The sequence below is a fragment of the Rhinichthys klamathensis genome, unplaced genomic scaffold (assembly GCF_029890125.1).
Source record: "Rhinichthys klamathensis goyatoka isolate OS25496 unplaced genomic scaffold, OSU_Roscu_1.1 h1tg000251l_1, whole genome shotgun sequence".
Taxonomy (NCBI): domain Eukaryota; kingdom Metazoa; phylum Chordata; class Actinopteri; order Cypriniformes; family Leuciscidae; genus Rhinichthys; species Rhinichthys klamathensis.
In genome coordinates, this window is record NW_026606773.1 from 504,534 (window position 1) to 524,870 (window position 20,337).

A 20,337-nucleotide genomic window follows, 5' to 3' on the forward strand; every position below is an offset into this window, starting at 1 on the left:
CTGGCAATTATCACTGCATTTCAGCTTAGCAACAACACAACTTCCTATTTTTCAGTCTCCCTCCCTTTTTATTACTGTTTTCTGGCAACCTCTGTGAAAGGTAAAATGGGTAAGACAGCACTATAAACACTTGTCAGGCATAAACACTGAGATAAAACATACACGTTTGACATGGTTGTGTTATTCTGCTTCATAATGAAGGTACTGGCTGTGGGGACCCTTAAAGCTGAAGGTGCTTGTATCAGGAATCCTGCCATATGCCAAAGCTTAACTAAAAATAACCAGGGTCAAATATTAACTTTGTGCCGCAATGACAGGAGAATTGAGGAACTTTTTTGGCAATAAATATTTTTTATAAGAAATACACCAGCAAAGGAATTTTATTTAGTTGTTTTCCTCTGGAATATTTACTGCAGGTAATCTCACAAAAACAATGTATCGGTGGTTTAACGCCAGGAATGTCCAACACAATCTCACAGCAAATCGTACGTATTTTACGAGGTGGCTAATTCGTACGACCTCACTCGTACGTTTTCGTACAATTTGTCTAGACCCCAGTGATGGGTAGGTTTAAGGGCATGGTTAGGGGTGGTCCTTCCTGATGGCACTTTTTGAAAAATCATATGAAATCGTACAAATGAGGTCGTACGATTTCGTACAAATTAGCCACCTCGTAAAAAAAAAAACATACAAATTGCCGTGATATTGGGTTGGAATGTCACCACTTTCGTTGTCATTATTAGGACAACATAAGAAAAACTCGGGCGAAGATATGACTATCGTTTCTTGGGTTGCATTACACTAACATTTAAAATATGTATTATGTTGCTATTCCTAAGAAATTATTGGACAACTGGTTATTTACTCCCCAAAGTGAATTCTTGCTCATATTTTGATCAATTTGGACTCTATATAATATTGTGAATGCATAACTAAAAAAATATATTAAAATTGAGCCCTCAATTGCGGTTTACAGCACATTTCAATGTTTGTGATGCTATACATAATACATTCACTCACAGAAATGATCGAAAATGCTGCAGTTTTAGTTTGAATAAGACGCAATTAATACTTGTGTGTGTGTGTGTGTATATATTTAATATAAACATGCAAAAGTTTGGGATTGGTACGATTTGTAAAAATAAATACATACTTGCAAGGATGTATTAAATTGATTAAAAGTGACAGTAAAGACGTTTACGTTGTAACGTAATGTATTTCAAATAAATGCTGTTCTTTTGAACTTTCTATTCATCAAAGAATCTTGAATAAAAAGTTTCTTCACAGTTTTTACAAATATATTGAGCAGCACAACTGTTTTCATCATTGATAAATGTTTCTTGAGCAGCAAAACATCATTAAAATGATCTCTGAAGGATCACGTGACACTGAAGACCGGAGTAATGATGCTGAAAATTCAACTTTGACATCACAGCAATAATTTTAATCATAAATACAGATTTATGTATATTTGTACAGATTTGTACTTTTTTTCTATATTTTTTTGCCTAAGAGACAAAAATCTTACAAAAATCTTACCAACCCCAAACTTTTGAATGGTACAACTCAATCAGTTGTGACTTATGGAATAAATAGCATAAAGGAAATTGATTGGCACATCTTTAAAGAAGCCATTGGTGAGTTAATCTGCTTAGAAAAGTCGATGTGTTCAGAATGAACACAATGAGCCAAAAAACCTTCATCAGAGACATTCTTTCATGGTTATAAAAGTCATGGCACAGTGTTGTAGAGTGGACAGCTTGGCCACATCTCTTAACAAAGGCAGCTGAAACTGTAAACAATCTACTAACACACCTCCTAACATCCCTTTTGAAGGCTAGAGGAGGCCGTATCGGTGTTGTCTGCACTCATGTTTTGTTAGGGGGATGCTTTGGCTGTTGTGTGTTGTGTTGAGCTGATATATTTTTGGGGTAGCAGGGAGGAGAGGTAGCGGATGGTGGATGACAGAACTCCTTGATGGTTACGGTGAGGAGGTTAGCTGTGATATCCGTAACGACCACATTGGCACATCGGGATGTCATGTCAGGATGCCAGTCCAAATCTTCTTCCTCCGACGGCTCCTCTGACACGGGAACCTCTGGGACCTTGAGCTGCCGACGGCCAGAGAAGGGATGCCGTCGCCGCAATCGCCTGTCCATTTCATTAGGTACGGAGAGGTCCAGGATGTGTTCGTTGTCTTCTGAGGATGACGACGCAGAGGACGAGGAGGAAAACATAGGAGAGGATGGAAGAGCAGAAGGACCCGAGCTGTTTTTGGATGCCACGGGTTGAGCGCCCACTTTGTGAAGGGCAGGATCTTGGGCGTTGGTTGCAGAGGTTTTGGGTGGTAATGAGGAATGCTGGAATTGGGTTTGTCGCGGAGAGGGTGGCTCGCCGTCTGAAACTTCAGAGCTCGAGTTTGACGGAGGCAGTTCATCATTGAGAGTCTGACCTTTGGACACGTCCAGGACCTTTGAACTTTTGGAGGAAGAGAGATTGTTTGTGTTGTTGCGACTCTCTCCACTTTGAGTCTGGTTGTCTGCATTGCTCAGAGAGTGAGAATCGAAGAGTTTTCCGAAAACAGGAAACCCAGAACTCCTAATTGGAGGCTGGATTCCTCGGTAGGACACTTCTCCAAACCGCCTGTTTTTACCAATCACCCTGTTCCGGGATGGAATTTTTTGCCGCCCAAAATGGGACTGCTGGGAAGCGGGCATGTGTGTCCTTCTACTATTAGCAACTCCGCCATTCCCAGCCTTGTCAACCACTTTGAGGTTCAGAATGACCCGTCCCTTTTTCACTTCCCTGGGTTTGACTTTTCGATTGAGAATACGGACCGTTTCCGAAAAGGGACTGACTGTTGGACGGGACGAAAAAGGACCGGAGGGACCGACTGTTTGATCCAGGCGGGGCAAGGGGCGGCGTGCCATGCGATGGCAGCGGTGAATGTCTTTTTTGAGTTTGGGCTGAGCAGCGCCCGACTGTAGTTTAGCATTAGATGGGGCAGTTGGGGTGTAGGAAGGTGCAGCTAAGGGTGGAGGAAGCTTGGAATGCAGCTGAGGACGACTATGCTTGAACTCCGGGACTCTTGGGGAAGTGTCTGCAGCCTGCGCTCTTGACTAAATAATTGGGAAAAAGTCGAAAATTATTCACTTTTAAAAGAGTTAGTTAAACCTTATGTCACCTTATTACCTCACCCTTATGTCATTGCAAACCAATAAGACTTTCGTTCATCTTTGAAACACAAATGAAACCTGAGAGATTTCTGCCCCGCTATGAAGTCCATTAAAGCAAAACTGCACTTGCTTGACACGCAAGAACCAATGAGGTTTGTTCTCACGTGTCATGTAAATACGTTTAGGCTTTTATCAAGAACCAATGATTTTGTTCTTGCACGTAAAGCAAGTACACTGAAAATATTTGGTGTAGAAAAAAATCACTCAGAAATTGGTAGTAAATTTCACAATTTATTAAAAAGAAAGAGTATTTTCTTGTAAAATGCACAATAATCTTTCTTTTATTTACAATATATATATATTTTACTGTGTACATTTGAGCTAGGGATGTCATGATAACCGATACTTTGGTATCAAGTCGGTATCAACATTTTAAAATCCTGACGTTCATGTTTTTCTACAGTACCAATGGTCCCAAACATTTATGCACTACAGCATGTAGGTGGAACCCAAACAGATAATCAGAGCAAATCAGTAATTTAAAAACTTTCTGAGAGATGTAATTTCACAAACAATGTTAGTGACTCAGCGGTACTGCGTCTTCTCTCTCTATTTTAAAATGCGCAAATAGCTTCATAGTATCCACATTGATTTTGCTCTGCAAGCAAGCTGCACGGTGCAATACAAGAGTTTAGCATACACAGTGTTTTATATCATGCCAATTTATAAATTCAAGCGATTTTAAACTATAAAGTACTCGCGAGCTCTCAGAGAGATGTTCTTCAGTCAGTACACTCTCAACCAAAGCGCACACACCTCTTATGAGTGTCAGATTTTTGCGGCTTTATTACACATAAATGCTCAAATACACATACAGTTATGTCTAAATGTATGTGTAAATGAATATTTGGCGAATATTCGCGTCGGTTATGTGAATGTGAACAGCATATTGTCTCCGTTCATTAGGTCTTAGTGGCAGCAGCCTTTAAATCCTTCTACTGTCTAATATTGGCTGTCTCTATTATTAATGATAATCAAAAAACAAAAGAAAAGCTTTAATAAGGATTAATCTATATTTAACTTGTACTGTTATGACTATGCAGAGTTGTTTTATATTTGATTATTCCATTTCTGTGGTATGTTTACCTGAATACTACTGTTAGACCCACCTGAAAAAATATACAGCATTGTTTAATTTGTATCTTTTCTTTATTATTGTATATATTTATGCTACTGCTTCTAATGTGCTTATTCTTTTGTTTTATTACTGACTATTGCAACAAATTACCTCATATAAACACAAGTACATTGTTTTAGTATTATTGTTTTGGTTTTTTTTTTATTATTATTTTTTACTGTGGTATTGAGTATTCTGTACTTTTGGTGGTATTGGTACCAAATCCTAGATTTTTGGTATCGTGACATCGCTAATTTTGTCATATTTGATGTACTCTACTTATGAACAATGTTTATATATGAATAAAAGCCTAATTTAAATCTGTTCATCATACAGCAAGCAAAAAGACTTAAACTGCTCAATTTATATGATATTCTTTTACAATGTTTTTATGAACCTTTTGAAGCGTCAAAGTTTTGGTTGCATGGACTTTCAATGGAGGGACAGAAATCTCTCAGGTTTCATTAAAAATATCTTCATTTGTGTTTCGAAGATGAATGAAAGTCTTATAGGTTTGGAACATGAGAGTAAGTAAATGATGAGAACTATTATTTTTGGGGTGAACTATACTTTAAAATATTTTAAAAGCATATTTACAAAACAAATTCACTAAATGACACCACAAAACACATTTATTTCCATGGCAGTTGGTATTGCTGCTGACGTACCTTTAGAAGCAGCGTTTTAGGTTTCGGGCCTCTCTTTTTAGGTCCGTACATCTCTTGCTCTCGCTCTCTGAGTAAAAAGACGAGTTGATCAAAGGGTTTGTGATTATGTCAGTGTTTGAACTTATATAGTGAGTGGTTGTGCCAGTTTCAGCTTTAAGAACAACAAACTTCCTCTGAGCATAAAGCATGACTACAAAAGTTTTACTTCAGATGTGAGACTCAAGTATTCATGTGATGTGGATAGAGATGTCTCGAGACTGCTTCCTGTGGGTATGCAGGAAAGAGTCAATCTAGCTTTGACTCTGGGAGACCACTTCAAATAGAGGAATCAACGGTCACAAACGTATTTAACTCTCATGATCGCAGGAGTTAACATTTCGTAACTTGTCCGTTTCCTTTAAAATTGTTAATCAGGGGAAAACCATTAACTACAACAGGCAATAACTCACTTTTGTTCAAATGCTGCAACCAGTCGTTCATCTAGGATGTTCTCCTCAGGTTCCCATGTGCTGTACCTGAAAAATATAAAGATCATTTAACATCCACTACTTGTTAGACATACAAGCTTTACTAATGAATCATATTTCTGTTAACTCACTTTATTGCCCATCCTTTCCATTTCACTAAGTACTCCATCCGTCCCTATGGAAATAACAAATCAGTTTCCAACATTTCTGAAAGATAACTCATTGAAATAATAGTAAATCCAAAAAGATCATTCTGTCATTATTTACTCTCCTTCATGCCCTTATAAACCTGCATGCTGTTATTTTGGAAGACATAAGTAGATATTTTTAAAGAATCTTTACTCAGCTTGTCCTATACAGATGATGCTCCATCATTTTTTAAACCACTGTAAATATATCGGCCTAATAAAAAGTAGGCCATATCAGAGACTATATATATTGAGACATGCCACTTAATCAATCCTTAATACAACTATATAGGGAAAACCCGTAACGCCAAAGATGGCTGCCGAGTGGCATGACTTGCCTAAAAGGACTTTGACCATATTAATCAATCCATCCTTCAAAATGCATGTCTATTAGAGTCGAGTGGAAGTTGTCCATATGACAAAGCTATTTTAAAGGGGTACTTCACCCAAAAATGAAAATTATCCCATAATTTAAGAAAAATATCCATAACTTTATAGACTAAAATATCTGGCTTCCGGTAACGGCCATACGCCCGCTCACGAGAGAGTCGAGTTCCAGCGTATGACGTAGGCGTATGATGTTCGTCACTTCTCACCAGATGCTACGCTTACGTCATACATCGGCTTTTTGGGGGGCTTAAAAAAATGGAACCATTCAGCTTGGAAGAGCCTGGAAATGTTTTAATATAACTCGATTGTGTTTGGCTGAAAGAAGAAAGTCCATTTACACCTAGGATGGCTTGCGGGTGAGTAGATTATGGGATGATTTTCTTTTTTGGGTGAACTAAGTTATCCCTTTAAGGCTTTAGAGGACATGGGATGAAGTAATTTGAACAAACAAAAATTAGGGCAAACTACTTCTTTAAATTCTTATTCTCTCATAATAATAAAATGCCCATTAGGGCATCAAAGGCAACACAATATACAAAGTTCTTTTGGATTTTTAACTATCAGTAGATGCTGGTGATTTGACAACCAAAATTTCCCCCGCACCGAACCTAAAAAAAATCGTCTGCTGTACGGAAAATAAAAACAAACAGCGATTTGAACGTGAAAACTAGTGGTTGCTACGCGACGCGACGCCACAGATACAGAACGCAAAGATTCCATTATAAATGACCGAAACTGTACAACCGCGCGAAAAATGTATACCGTTCGGTTGGTTTCAACGCAATGTAAACATACCCGTTGTGTAGGCTACGGTGCAAGCGTTTTTAGTGTTGTAGCGTCGCGTCGCATCGCGCCTGCTGTCGATGGGGTGTCAGACGAACCGGCCTTTGTCAAAAATTTGCACTCCGGGTAGACACAAAAAAAAGCTAACGCGCTAACAGCACCAGCTCCCGCTCCAGCTAGCGCCAGTCTAATCTAAACAGACACACACTGCACCCTGAGCTCAATATTAAGCAACTCAGACGTATGAATGCATACACAAAATGCGCGTAACACGGGTTACTCGAGCGCTTTATGATTGCACAGAGAGCATGGTGTTCTAATGCAGTTTAATTCACTGCACTCGGTCTGCAGGGCTGAAGTTTACTGCGTTTGTAGGCCGCAGTGAAAGGAAATAAAATGAGTTTTAATAAACAGACTGACCTTACGGACGCGGCGCTTCAGAATGGCCTCGGCGGCAAACACACGGTCGCCTGCCGCAGATAGCTCCATCTTCAGTGGGACAGCAGAGACGGGTTCTTCCGCGGAAGCGATGGAAAGATCCTGCGCCGTGGAGTGGAGGAGTGAACCAAACACAAACACACACACACACATGCGCCCGCGCGCCTCTCTGACAATACGGCCCATGCAAGGAGTGATCGACAGTTAATTGAAACTTGCGGGCGGCCAGTTTCATAAATATTAGTAGCCTACATATATAATTTATTTTTCATTTTATTACTTTTATTTTATTACCATTATATTAAACTATCATCCTCATCATCAATAATGACACTATGCATTATGATAACACAAAATAATAAATTCTATATATATTAAATTTAATATATGATTATGCTTAGGGGATAAAGAAGTATATGAGTGATGTTAAAGACTATAATTGTTTTCCAAGCACAAGCAAGTTTGTATAAAACATTTGTGGGGCCTGTCACAATGAAAATGATTTATGTGAACTATTTTTTATAATAATAATAATGACAACATAATATATAGCAACTGCAACATAATATAAAGTCGATTTGGATAAATGTGTCTGCCAAATGCATAAATGTAGCTAAATAATGTCAGGGACTTGCAAAGGTTTCTGATCACTGCACTGAGAAAAATGCTAAGACGGTACAACAGCAGTCCTGTCTCCTCCTATCTCTGGTGTGCAGTGTTTACGGCAGGTGTCTAACCTAAGTCACACTTTTATTACTCTGCACTGTTCAATAATTCACAGGCCACATGGGTGACAATAGCTCACTGTTCCCCCCCCCTCTCTCTCTCTCTCTCTCTCTCTCTCTCTCTCTCTCTCTCTCTCTCTCTCTCTCTCTTACACACACACAAACACTCACACTCACAAACAGGACAAGACAAGAGAGGACACTGGAAACAAGGGGGAGATCAGCAGTGGGTCATCTGTCAGTCTGGTTGTTTGTTTTTTAGTCAGTGGAAGTTATTTATTTGTTTGCTGTGCTACGGTGACAGATCAGGATGTCAGGACAAAACAGTGATCAACTGCACCGCACCACTCTGGGCATTTATACGGTAAGCGTGAAGTCTCTCACAATTGAGTCTGGATTGCACAATCACATGTCTATTAACTGAGTAGAACATGTGTAATAAAATACACTGACATTTATTTACATGTATATACAAATATGTATATTGTCCAGAAATGTTGCCTATATAATTTTATAATAAATCTATAAATATTCAGCATGAAGCATATAATTTATTTTTTTCATATAATTTGCTCATATTAAGTTAAATAAAATATTTATTTATATTTGTTCAGAAGTGGTTTTTAGATGGGAAAATTTGTTGTGACAAATAGTAATCTGTAACCAAGGTGATAGATTGATGTGGTGTAACATATAGTCACAAAATGTGTTGACATTTGATCGGTTATCAGACTGTCATTCTCAAATTCGCTTGTCCACCCGCTCAGAGCGTAATGGAGCAGTTCAACCCAAGCTTGCAGAGACTGGTGGCACTGGGAAACAGCTACATTCAGGCTTTCCAAGGCAAGTCAACATGAGAAAGAATGAATGAGGTTGAGTGAGGCAAGCAAGTAAGACTGAAACAGATGAAAGGAGGAAGAAAGAAAGTGGAGTGGCTGAACTTTGGCCTGCCGGTTGTCATTGATGATAATAAGTCAGCATTGCTGCAACGCCATTGGCTCATTCAACATCATTGTTTAATGACTGTCTATTTTATGAGTCTTGAGCTTCACTAACACCAGGGTAACTGTGCAAACTTGACATATGTACGTCAGAAGCTTTGATAGTGTCTGTTCCTATAAAAAACTTGATGACTATCAAACAACATTCCGATTGTTTGATAGTCATCTTCCAATTGATTAAAGAACCAATAAAGTGATTTCATAGCTTTTTATAGTGTTTTGGTGGTTATACAATATATATTTTACTTTATACCAGTCCTCAAAATCATAAATTTAGTGTGATATATCTAGATCATTCATGAAACTCTAGAGGGCGCAAGCTGATAGGTCCTTTACATGATTTCTGCAAACAACCATTACCTCATGGCACAAGCTGATTGGCCTCTGGTGATTATGCAGCCAATGAGATTGCTTGCTCAACATTTAAATCTGGTTTAGTGTTTGCTGTAGTCTTGCAGCACGTTATCAGAGTTCCTCTGAAACCCTCCACCTTCCCCAGCTCCACCTGCCTATATATGCTAGAGCTACAGGATTTATGTATGTCTATTTATTAGGGCTGTCCCCGACTAAATATTTTTCTTGTTGACTAGTAGTCGTTCATTTAAGCCATTTGTCGACTAACCGCACGTTTATATTAATTTAATTACTTAAATATATACTGAGGAGAATACTAAACTATAATGAGCGTTAATTATATATATATATATATATACACGTAATATAGCCTCTTCCACGCTCGTGTCGCAAAGCACCAGCAAAAGTAGCCTAATGATTATGAATGTGTCGGTGCAAAAAATAGCGAGGAGACATTTGAATTATTTATTAATAAACTAGTGTTTTCTGTGTCAGTGTCGGCTGTGAAGATGAAGTTGATGATGCTGCCTTGACATCTCCGCAGTAGTGAACGTGCCTAGAGAGAAATGCAACTTTCTTTTCGATTTGAATTGGTTTGTTTAACCCTTTATAGGGCACTCATTGAAATACTTGGAAATTCTAAATTTCAACCATAGAGTGTTATTGGAGGATATTATAAGACTTCTAAACATTTGTGAGTTTTTAAAAAAATATATTTTTTTTAGGTTGGAAATCAAGGGCAATGAAGTTACCATATATGGTTCCTCGCCAGTCTAGGGTAAAATTTTTTTTCCTTAAAAAGTGTATATATAAAAATATAATAAAAACACATAAACTTGTTACAAACATACAAAATATTTATTTAGGAACATTTTAAATTATTATTAGGAACATTTTAAATTAAATTACACCTCTTGGCAGAGGGGCCTATATTACTCTGGCCTGGAGTGTCTAGGTTGTGGGTGGGTGGGAGGAAGACAGGGTCTGCCTCATCATCATCTTCCTCCTCAGAGCCCTCATCATCACTAATGCTGGGGTGGGCTGGCACAACTGTCTCCCTCTTGCCGTAAAAGATTCGCTTAGATAGCTGCAAAGAACAGAGAGTACATTTTTGAGTCAATATCAAGCCCAGTTTGAGTAATTTGTTGAGTAACAGTGAAATGCAGATCTACTGAAATATAAATAATAAGAAAAATAATTGAGTAACATTGGACTGATCTGTCATAATATATGTAAATATATAATAAGAAGTGCAAAATATCATTATAAGTATTAAAAACTGTTATAAAGGTCATAAAACTGACCAAAACCACACATATTTCAATATCTAATATGGCTTGAAAATGTCTATAAATGTGTTACGTTTTTGGTTCACTTTATAATGTTATTCAAACCTGTGATAACATCCAATGCACTAGTAAATACTATCGTCCTACATTATAATCATAGACTGTGGTAATAATGCATTATTTGTAGAAAAAATACCCTAGTATGGCTTTTCATAGGGCGTGTGTCTAAATATGGTCTTCCTATCACTTGCGCTAATCTTACGTGAACAGGGCGTATGATCAAATATGGTCTCACCATTTTTCATGCCACAAATGTCACTACTTTCAAGAAATATGTGCAAACAACACCTATCTCAACATGTTGCACAACTATTCAACCATAGAATGTGTGAGTTTCATCAACTTACCATTTTTTTGTTTTGAAGTTATTAGCGCTGATGTGGGAGTAGGTAGTAGCGCATAACCTTACTTTCCAATATCCGGAACGACACTGAAGTTTGAAATGCTCCACGCAACTTCTGATTGGTCAGATGCCATGGTGTGACTATCAGTGACGTAGCCTGATCTTCGCTGATTGGCTAGGAGAAATATATGCGCTCATACGACAACGCAAACAGGCAGGGGAGAGTCCGTTTGAATGCGCGATTAAGTTACCAAATAAAGGTAGACATTTCAAGCTTTCTATAGACATATTTCTCATGTCAACACTATCAACGTTGAAATGAATCTGAAGAAGTCAGGTGGTACAGGTCAGTGCTCTTGAAGTTGTTTATGTTCATTATTATTGTAATGTTATGTGCTTTGAGACATGAGGTAATTTAACGTCATCTCTAGTGACGCTTTGCAGACTCTGCTGTGTGCGTTCATGTGTTTTGAAGGAGGCATGTCTTTGGAGACGCTCTGAAGTGGGGGTGGGATCTCATGCTTTCAAAGCTAGCTTGCTATTGCTAGCCGCCCAGAAAATTGCCTACCCTAACTTTAATGACATATTCTCTGTCTAACAAGTTCTTGAATGAAAATGTATTTAATATTTTATTTTAGGTAAATTCACCTTGTTTAAAGGATGTTCAGATATTATTACTGTGAAAAGATGTTAAAATCAGTCTTACCATGGTAAATGAATCAAACTGTGTGTGTCTACAGCCCTTGCCGTCACCAGTGAGGCCTATTTCAATGCTCTGTCTAAGATGGGTGAACAGGCCATGCAGACTATGTCATCGCGCTTGCTAGGTAAGCTTTTATTTCCTCTTATCATTTCATTTTCTTTCACATTCTTTTACTTTTAAATTACAGCAGGACACATTTCTGTCAAAGTCAGAGATTTTTTCGATACACAGTTCATTTTCTTTTTTCTGATAAATATGTACTTTCCATCACAGGGACAGTGTGGGAGAGCGAGAGAAAGAGAGTTTTGAGTTTGTTTTTATTGAGGGTGATAAATTGGGAGGGAGACAGTGTCCTTCAAACACTCATATTGCACTTTGCTCTTGTAAAGGCACTCTGTTCTTCCCCAGAACCTTCTTACACGAGAGAGAGAGAGAGAGAGAGAGAGAGAGAGAGAGAGAGAGAGAGAGAGAGAGAGAGAGAGAGAGAGAGAGAGAGAGAGAGAGAGAGAGAGAGAGAGAGAGAGAGAGAGAGAGAGAGAGTTTATTTATGGCTGACATCTATCACCCTGTTGTGGTTTAATGGAAAAATTCCATTAGATTTCAATGGTGCTTTTGTTGTTATGAATCATATTTTATGGCCACAGAGAGATGGTGTGACAGTATGTGCATGTGTGTGTGTGTGTGTGTGTGTGTCAGTTTTGTAGTCAATATCAGATAACTGCACCTCCTCTGTGATGTTAAATAATAAATGATGACATAACGTCAGCTTGGCAGTGCAACCTTTAGAGGGTAATACTTCAGCACATAGACACTCAACCAGAAGATACAATAGCTGTAATAAGATCATAAATAAAATGTGTGTTTGTTTTGCAGGTGATGTGTTAATACAGATCTCAGACAGTCAGAGGAGACTCACCAACGAGCTGGAGGGAGTGGTGTGTTACAGACCTTCCTCTATTGACCCATCTTTTTATATCTTTCACGTTGTTGACGTAATACTTGTTAGACTGTCTGTACGGCTAATCCCATGTTTAATGAGTATGTCTGATTGATTCAGTTCCGCTGGTTCCACTCCGAGGTCCTTCAAGAGATGGACAACAATGTCAGACTAGATAAAGATTACATATCGGTGAGTTTTTTATTTTGTATTGTAAATGCAAACAAGAAAATGTGCATTTTAAGAAAACAAAACCTGCATAAACACCTGCTTGTTATTATAATTATAACGACAGCTTACGATGAGCACCTTAATAAAGGATTCCTTCCTTCAACGTTCTCAAAACTCATAACGGATAAGCTGATTAAAAAGAATCTGAATGTTGAAACTAAGATAATATATATATATTGATGTGGTTCACTTTCTCCTCCAGAGCAGTAGGAGGCGCTATGAGATGGAGGTGAGAAACCAGGCAACAGCACTGGAGAGACAGATGAGGCGAGGGGTCCCACAGGTGAGAGCAGTGTGTGACCCTTCCCAAATGGCACTTTAGATGTAAATTCTCATAAAAAAAAAAGAATGATGATGGTGATGTTTGTGTTTAGGATGGCAGCGAGTATGTGCACTTTCTCAGAGAGTGTCAGAAAGACGCATTAAATGAAGAAGAAAGAAGATATCGATTCCTGGCTGAGAAACACTGCGGACTCACCCAGTCTATTGCATATCTCATGAACAAGGTTAATGTCTTGCTGCTTAATGTGCTGCTTTGAGTTGTAACCAAAGTAATATGTAGATATTATTAAGGAGAACTTGTCAAAAGTGCTTGAAATGTACTAATGGTGTTATTGTAAAAGCTTATTATTAGTAAAAAATTAACTTTTTTTATTTACACAATTTTCGAGGGGACTTTAAAAACCTGTTTTATGCTACATAAAAGTTATTTTCTAGAATATTGTTTTTTCCCACCTTTTAAAAATTTCTTGTAACTGGATTTTGTTCATGCAAAGTGTTCAGTCTGATTAACATTGACTGTGTTATTCCTCCCACAGACAGGGGGCGGCCTGCAAAACAGAGCAGAGGGGTGGAAAGATCTGGTGAATCACACAAGAGAATCCCGTCCACGTACTCCTTCACGACTGGAGGACAACATTGTGAGATACAGTATAATGACACAATAATCACATTAAAAAATAATCATATGATACTATATTTAATGGCACTAAGCGACCCTAAATGATGATGCTGTTCATAGATGTGGATGTTTAAACTCACCCCATGTTACCATGTCGTTCTGTCAGCTTGATGTTAACCGCTGGGCAGAGCAGCCGCTGGGAACGGTGCCCTCTAGAGGTGTGGAGACCTTATTCTGACATCAGACGAAACGTCTGAAGAATGTTATACCCTTTTTTTTGTGCTCAATATGACAGTTTCACCCCTTCATCGCAGGCCCCTCCCCTCAGCCCAGTCGTTCCAACTCCGTCTCAGGATTGGCTGGTGGTAAAGTGATGCGGGCGCTGGTGCCCCACCCTCCCAATGCTAACTCCACCCTCCTGCCGTTCTCTCGGGGAGAAGCCATCACACTGCTCCTTAAAGAGCCTAGGAACGGCTGGCTGTATGGATGCTCTGATAGCTCTGGACGGTGAGAGCAGTTGACACCTTAATCCTCACCTTTAGACTTTTGATTAGGGCTGTTTGATTCTGGTCCGGTCGAGCATTAAATTGAAATAAAAAAAATTCTCGAATCCAACTTAAGTAAAGTGACGTGAAGGCCAAGGCCAAGTATGGTAACTCATACTCGGAATATGTACTCTGATCACACACACTACAAACCGTGGACACACTCACCCGAAGCAGTGGGCAGCCATTCACTGCGGCACCCGGGGAGCGATTGGGGGTTACCTTGCTCAACTATGCACAGCTTTATTCCGTACTGTAATGTTTCCATTATTTTGTCATTTGTTGTTCATCCGGCACTTTGCAAACAACACAACCTTGTTCCTGCAGCGACTTTAAGCATGTTTCCTATAACAACATCTGACATGTTTATGTTTTACATGCCGTGATAGTGACATAAATCATGCAAAATCTGATTAGGGTGGTCAGACTGAAACAGATTTCCAGAAATGCGATTTGAATAGGATTTCAAACCACACATTAATGTAGCTCAAAACTGATTTGTGAAAATCTCATTTCATGTGCTTTTTTTGCCCTTCACAGTCACACGTTCTACATATGATCAGATTCCAATCGGAAATGCACAAAAATCAGATTTGGACTGACAGTCAGAGGATAACCTTTAAAAACATTGACGGTTAGAACCGGCTCATTTGATTCTTTTTGGCCCTGTTTACACCTGGTATTAATGCAATTATCAATAATAATTGATCGGATCACAAGTAGACGAGGGAGACACATTCCCTTTTACACCTGGTGTTTTAATCCGTCTCTTTTGTTCACTTTCAATCACTTCTGTCTTGATTTCTTCGAGGGGAGGATCTATGGGCGGGTAAATGTGTTTTTTTAGATCTTTCGATCTAATGGACAAAATAAGCTCACTCAATTTACATATGAACGCGACTGGAGATGATGGAAAAACATGGAGATCATCAGCTTTCAGTACTTCTCTGACAACCGCAAGACTAAATGTTTGAAATCAGGAATGGCAAGAGAACATTGTGCTTGGTACGTTTTTCGTCTTCAAACCCAATTTGGGTCTCCAGCCGACAAAGTTTAAATCTCATCCAGCTAGCGTGCTTCCCATAATGTTTAGGTCAGTAGGCGGAGAGTGGAGAGTATCTTTTTTTGACTGTTCGAACACATTCGACCACATGAGCGTTTACACTATGAAAGCAATCCGGTCAAATGTGTTTTCGACTACCTCTGGAAGTCTTCGAAAGTGGACAAGCTCATAATGTTTTAGCCCCCGTTTACACCGTATTTAGTATCGTCCACTAGTGATTCGATCGACCAAAATGCATCTTAATACCAGATGTAAACAGGGCCTTTGAGTCAGACACAGGTGCACTGTTGGGGTAGGGTGTTTCCAGTGGTGCCCTTGGTCGGACATGACTGAAAAAGTTGACTTTCAACTCTGCCTGTAGGTTTGATTTGTTCATTTCAAACCAGTTCTTTGGTTCAATAACCCATCTGGACATTAGCTCATTCGGTGCTGCTCAGGGAGCGTGCGTGCTCCTTCAAATGTGTGTCTTGTGTCATCAATCCAGGACTAAAGTTTGATTCAGTTCGATTCTGTGAACCAGTTACCTGCTTAAGAGAATGATTAGTTCTCGTTAAAGACTCGAACGTCTTTACTTTTGATGGTGTTCAAACTCCATGAATGTCCATTTTTGAAAGAGAGTTGCTTTATTCTCCTCAATAACACTCTAAAAACATCTCATGTTCAAACAGACCACCTGATTTTGTTTCCTGTTCATTTGATATGCATTGTTTAGGCAAGGCTGGTTCCCTGCTGCTTATGTAGGCCCCGTGAATGAACCACCTGGGCCACCTGTCTCCAGGTAAGCCGATACTGCTTTCTCTACTTTCTTATTTCTTCAATTTCATGACTTTTAACCATTATTCTTTGTTCAGTAGCAGTTCTTTTAGAAGCAGCAGCAGTATGAGTAACCTCCTCGACCAAACCGTGAGCAGCAGCCAACAAATAACTCCGCCTGCACCTCCTCCGCCACCTTCTCCATCAACCAGATCTAGAAACTCCAGGCCTGTCACTCCCACCCCTTCAGAAAACAGAGTAAGACCTGTTAAACATCAACAACAACAACATCTGAACAAAAAAAATCTAATTTAAAAAATTTAAATTATTCATTAATTAATTAATTCATCATTATATTAAAATGGCTGGATTTTATCCATCAGCAATCTATTAGACTGCGTTTAAAGAATCTTTTGATTTCAGCTGGAAAGGTAAAGTTATTACATTTTGATTAAATTTATGAAGGCAAACATTTTGTCTTTAAGTAAAGATTAAGATGCAGTGACTGTAATGTAGGAATCCTTTGAGTGTGTTTTAAATTCTGATGTGGTTCGTGGGTTTCTTTAAGATCTGCTGATGTTCAGAATATTTTAAATCCCTGGAGAGATTACCGACTGTAAGCTAATGTAAATGTGTAGATGAGATGAGAGCAGGCTGACTTTGAATTTTAAGTGTCAGTTCCTACTGTGGCCAGCAGGGGCACTGTGGTGAAGTTCTCTTCTCCACAACACCGCATCCTTCGTTCTGGTGGCTGCAGGGGGGCAGCTCTTTCTGCTGACGGTCTGTGTGTGTGTGTGTGTGTTCATGTTTATTTTACATTGTGGGGACCAAATGACCCCACAAGTATAGTAAACCCTGAAATCACCTACATTGTGGGGACCCCATGAGGAAAACAGCGTATAAATCATACTAAGTGATGTTTTTTGAAAATGTAAAAATGCAGAAAGTTGTGTGTGATGGGTAGGTTTAGGGATAGGGGCATAAGGGGACAGAATATACAGTTTGTACAGTATAAAAAACATTACGCCTATGGAGAGTCCCCACAAAGATGTGTGCGCCTGTTTGTGTGTGTGTGTGTGTGTGCATGCATGCTTTGGTGTGATCCTCTGCTATACCAACATTGATGCAAAGAGTAACAGTTATATATGAGCCTATTGTTTCCTGTTGCATTTGTTCTGGTTGGCTCTCTCTCTCTCTCTCTCACACACACACACACCAGTGAGGGAGTGAGTTGGATTACATGACAGCATCCATGTTGATCATCATGCTAATTTAATTGATTTTATCAAACAGGATAGAGAGTGCTTTAGTGTAATAACCAAAAACCACAGACATCACAGAATTGAACAAATCCATTGCTCACCAACATATGTGCTGTCAAATTCCCTCCATAATGATGTCATCTCCTGGAGGATAATGTGGCTTTTGTTAGATAAAAGGATTTTACAAAATACTAACAGGTGTGATATTGAGGACAGAGGAAAAACTTTAATTGATGATAATAAAAATATAACAATACATTTATATAGCGATTTTCTCGCACTCAAAGCGCTTTACATTGAGGAGGGAATCTCCTCATCCACCACCAATGTGCAGCATCCACCTGGATGATGCGACGGCAGCCATAGTGCGCCAGAACGCCCACCACACACCAGCTTACTGGTGGAGAGGAGACAGAGTGATGAAGCCAATTAAACCATAAAATTAGTTGTTGGGAATAATGTTTAATATTCATTATATACGAAACTGAACAATAAACCAACATGATTTTTATAAATTGTAAGTTGAATATTTTGTCCAATATATTAATACATTCATAATAATGTACTGCATATAGTGACTTCCGCATCGATGTCTCAGTTTTGTTGTTCAATAATTACAAAATATTATGTTCATGCGAAAGGAAGTATGACATTTTCACGTTAGAATTCTATTGTAACATATATAAAATTTAAAGTGTACTTAAAAAACTGGTGTAGGATTTACTTTGAATTTTCACTTTGATAGTAAATTACACAAATAATTACAAAGAAATGGTAGGTAACACATTGGATTAATCATGACATTTTTAAATAGACTGATAATAGAATATTTTCTTATAAAACATACTTAAATAATCTTTATTTATTATCGGAGGCCACAAAATAAAATCTAATGGGCTGGAAGGGGTCATCTGTTTTATACCTTTGATGCAACTGAGCAGTTAGTTTCACTATAGTTCACTTTTGGTTTGAGTTTGACCCTTGATTTCAAGGTCAGTCTCTAGGAGAAAACATTACATTTGTGTGGTTTTGCTGTGACTTTTTTGCATACTAATTGTAAGAATAGTATAAAACCATTTTTAAAGAATCAGCAATACTTAATGACATGTCTTATTTTGTTTCCGACAGAGACAAGATCAATATGAGTCTCGACCAGACCTTTTTCCAAGGTCGGTAAAAACACCTGTTTTATATTCATGTCCCTTAACCTTTAATTATGATGCTTTTCGCATCCTCAGCACCAATAAGAGATCATCTATATTGCAGATTTTTCTATTTAACATAATTTCATTCTCTGTTTTTGCAGAGGCACGAATCCATTTGCCACCGTGAAGCTGAAACCCACCAAAACCAATGACAGATCAGCTCCACGCATATGAAAGATATTTCAACCAATGGCAACAATTCTTCAACAGCTAATCAGTGCTCCACATTTGACTATATATTGTTCAGCCATATTCAAAAAACATTAATTTTCCAGCATAATCAGTACAAAGCATCACATTTAAGACAATGCGACTCAACAATGATTTATGACTGGTCTTTAAAAGTCCATTAAATCAGGCACAGTATAAGAAAATGTACCTTTATCTGCAGGCTGTTGGAGGGTTGGCAGCAACAAACAATTAATAACTCTCTTATATATAGAGTGGCCCCATAATGTATTTGGACACTTTGTCACACTTAAAATACATGAATTTCGTGGTGGGACGTATACAAACAAATACTGCAGATGTTTTTTTAGTGGATGTATGAAGCCAGTTCTTCTCAGAGTAAACGGGTATAGATTATCACAATACCTACGGACATGTTGCAACATTCGATTAGCAGAAAGTTTCACAACACTGTTTATCTTTATTTGGAACAGTGTACCTATCACTTGAAACCTTTCTTTTTGTGAAATTTATGGCTTGAAATTGTTAAGTGAAAAATTTATTTCTTTAAACTAAATCCACTTGGTTTGATATTGTCATATAATGCAATGACATTGTTTAAATGTGGCTTATGTGTCCAAATATTTAATGCCACTTTACCAGTGGTCATTTCTGTGTATTTTCAAACATGACATCACTTCCTGGTTCTCTTGTTGTCCATGTTTCCTCCAGTCCATTATAAAATGCAGCAGGTTTTTTATGCTGTAGTTGTGCTGACCAACCAGGAAACGTAAATGCAGGTCAGCTCAAGTACTTTTAAGTGCTGAAACAAGTGTCTTTTTCATCGTTCACATCTTCTAATAATTGTATATAATTTGCACTAAGAAAAACACTTCCTAAAGCATCACTGGTCCTCTAAATGCACTTTATATTTGTATACTGTCATGCTTGATGCCATTTGGGCTGGTTTAACTACAGTTCTATGAGGTCTGACCTCTTGGAACCCCGGCATCTCTGATAAGCGACTATCGGTCTCTCTCTCCTGCTCTGTGCTTGAACTTTGTCTCTCGGCTCAGTTAATTCATCTGACGTGCCCAATTACAAGCTGCCCTTAAATTGGCTGTTCTGTCTGCTTAAGTGCCTCTAAAGTGAATGTTCATTTTAACCTTGACAGTAATTGGCGTGACCTTCTGCGGTGTCGAGCCCATTTCTCGGAATGTCTTGCATCTAATCAGCATGTTATTTTTCTTTGAGAATATTGTCTGGTTTAATTTAATAGTTCAATACAGAAATATGTGCCTATATCATGGTGATTTACGTCTATTATGCTTCAACCAGCGGATACTGGGAAAATACATGGCGCACGTACACTCTCTCCTGTAGATATTGTGAAATATGCATACGATTCTTCACATCTTGATCTGTTTGCTGAACAAATAAAATAATGTGAAGTTGATTCAGTGTCTCTGAAGTGGTCAATTTCTCTGAAAATTTTCAATTTGAGCATCAT

At 38.4% G+C, this 20,337-nt stretch overlaps 2 protein-coding genes across 4 annotated transcripts; one reads left to right on the plus strand and one right to left on the minus strand.

The window, feature by feature from the left end:
* Positions 1 to 1,487: 1,487 nt before the first annotated feature.
* Positions 1,488 to 7,467, minus strand: LOC130101078 (chromobox protein homolog 6-like). Its single transcript, XM_056266618.1, has 5 exons — positions 7,270 to 7,467; positions 5,620 to 5,663; positions 5,471 to 5,536; positions 5,022 to 5,088; positions 1,488 to 3,119 (listed from the first exon to the last, which is right to left on the minus strand). The coding sequence occupies exons 1-5, from the start codon at positions 7,438 to 7,440 to the stop codon at positions 1,869 to 1,871; spliced, it is 1,599 nt and encodes a 532-aa protein (XP_056122593.1). The 5' UTR covers positions 7,441 to 7,467; the 3' UTR covers positions 1,488 to 1,868.
* Positions 7,468 to 8,169: 702 nt separating this feature from the next.
* Positions 8,170 to 20,283, plus strand: baiap2l2a (BAR/IMD domain containing adaptor protein 2 like 2a). Of its 3 annotated transcripts, none has more exons than XM_056266641.1 (14): positions 8,170 to 8,376; positions 8,780 to 8,855; positions 11,800 to 11,886; positions 12,636 to 12,697; positions 12,820 to 12,891; positions 13,133 to 13,213; positions 13,305 to 13,436; positions 13,749 to 13,850; positions 13,998 to 14,049; positions 14,146 to 14,338; positions 16,152 to 16,217; positions 16,291 to 16,450; positions 18,583 to 18,623; positions 18,761 to 20,283. In XM_056266641.1, the coding sequence occupies exons 1-14, from the start codon at positions 8,323 to 8,325 to the stop codon at positions 18,831 to 18,833; spliced, it is 1,251 nt and encodes a 416-aa protein (XP_056122616.1). In that variant the 5' UTR covers positions 8,170 to 8,322; the 3' UTR covers positions 18,834 to 20,283. The 3 variants fall into 3 exon arrangements, with proteins under 3 accessions (XP_056122616.1, XP_056122618.1, XP_056122619.1); XM_056266643.1 differs by having other exon boundaries at positions 16,294 to 16,450; XM_056266644.1 differs by having other exon boundaries at positions 16,297 to 16,450.
* The last annotated feature ends 54 nt before the right edge of the window (positions 20,284 to 20,337 follow it).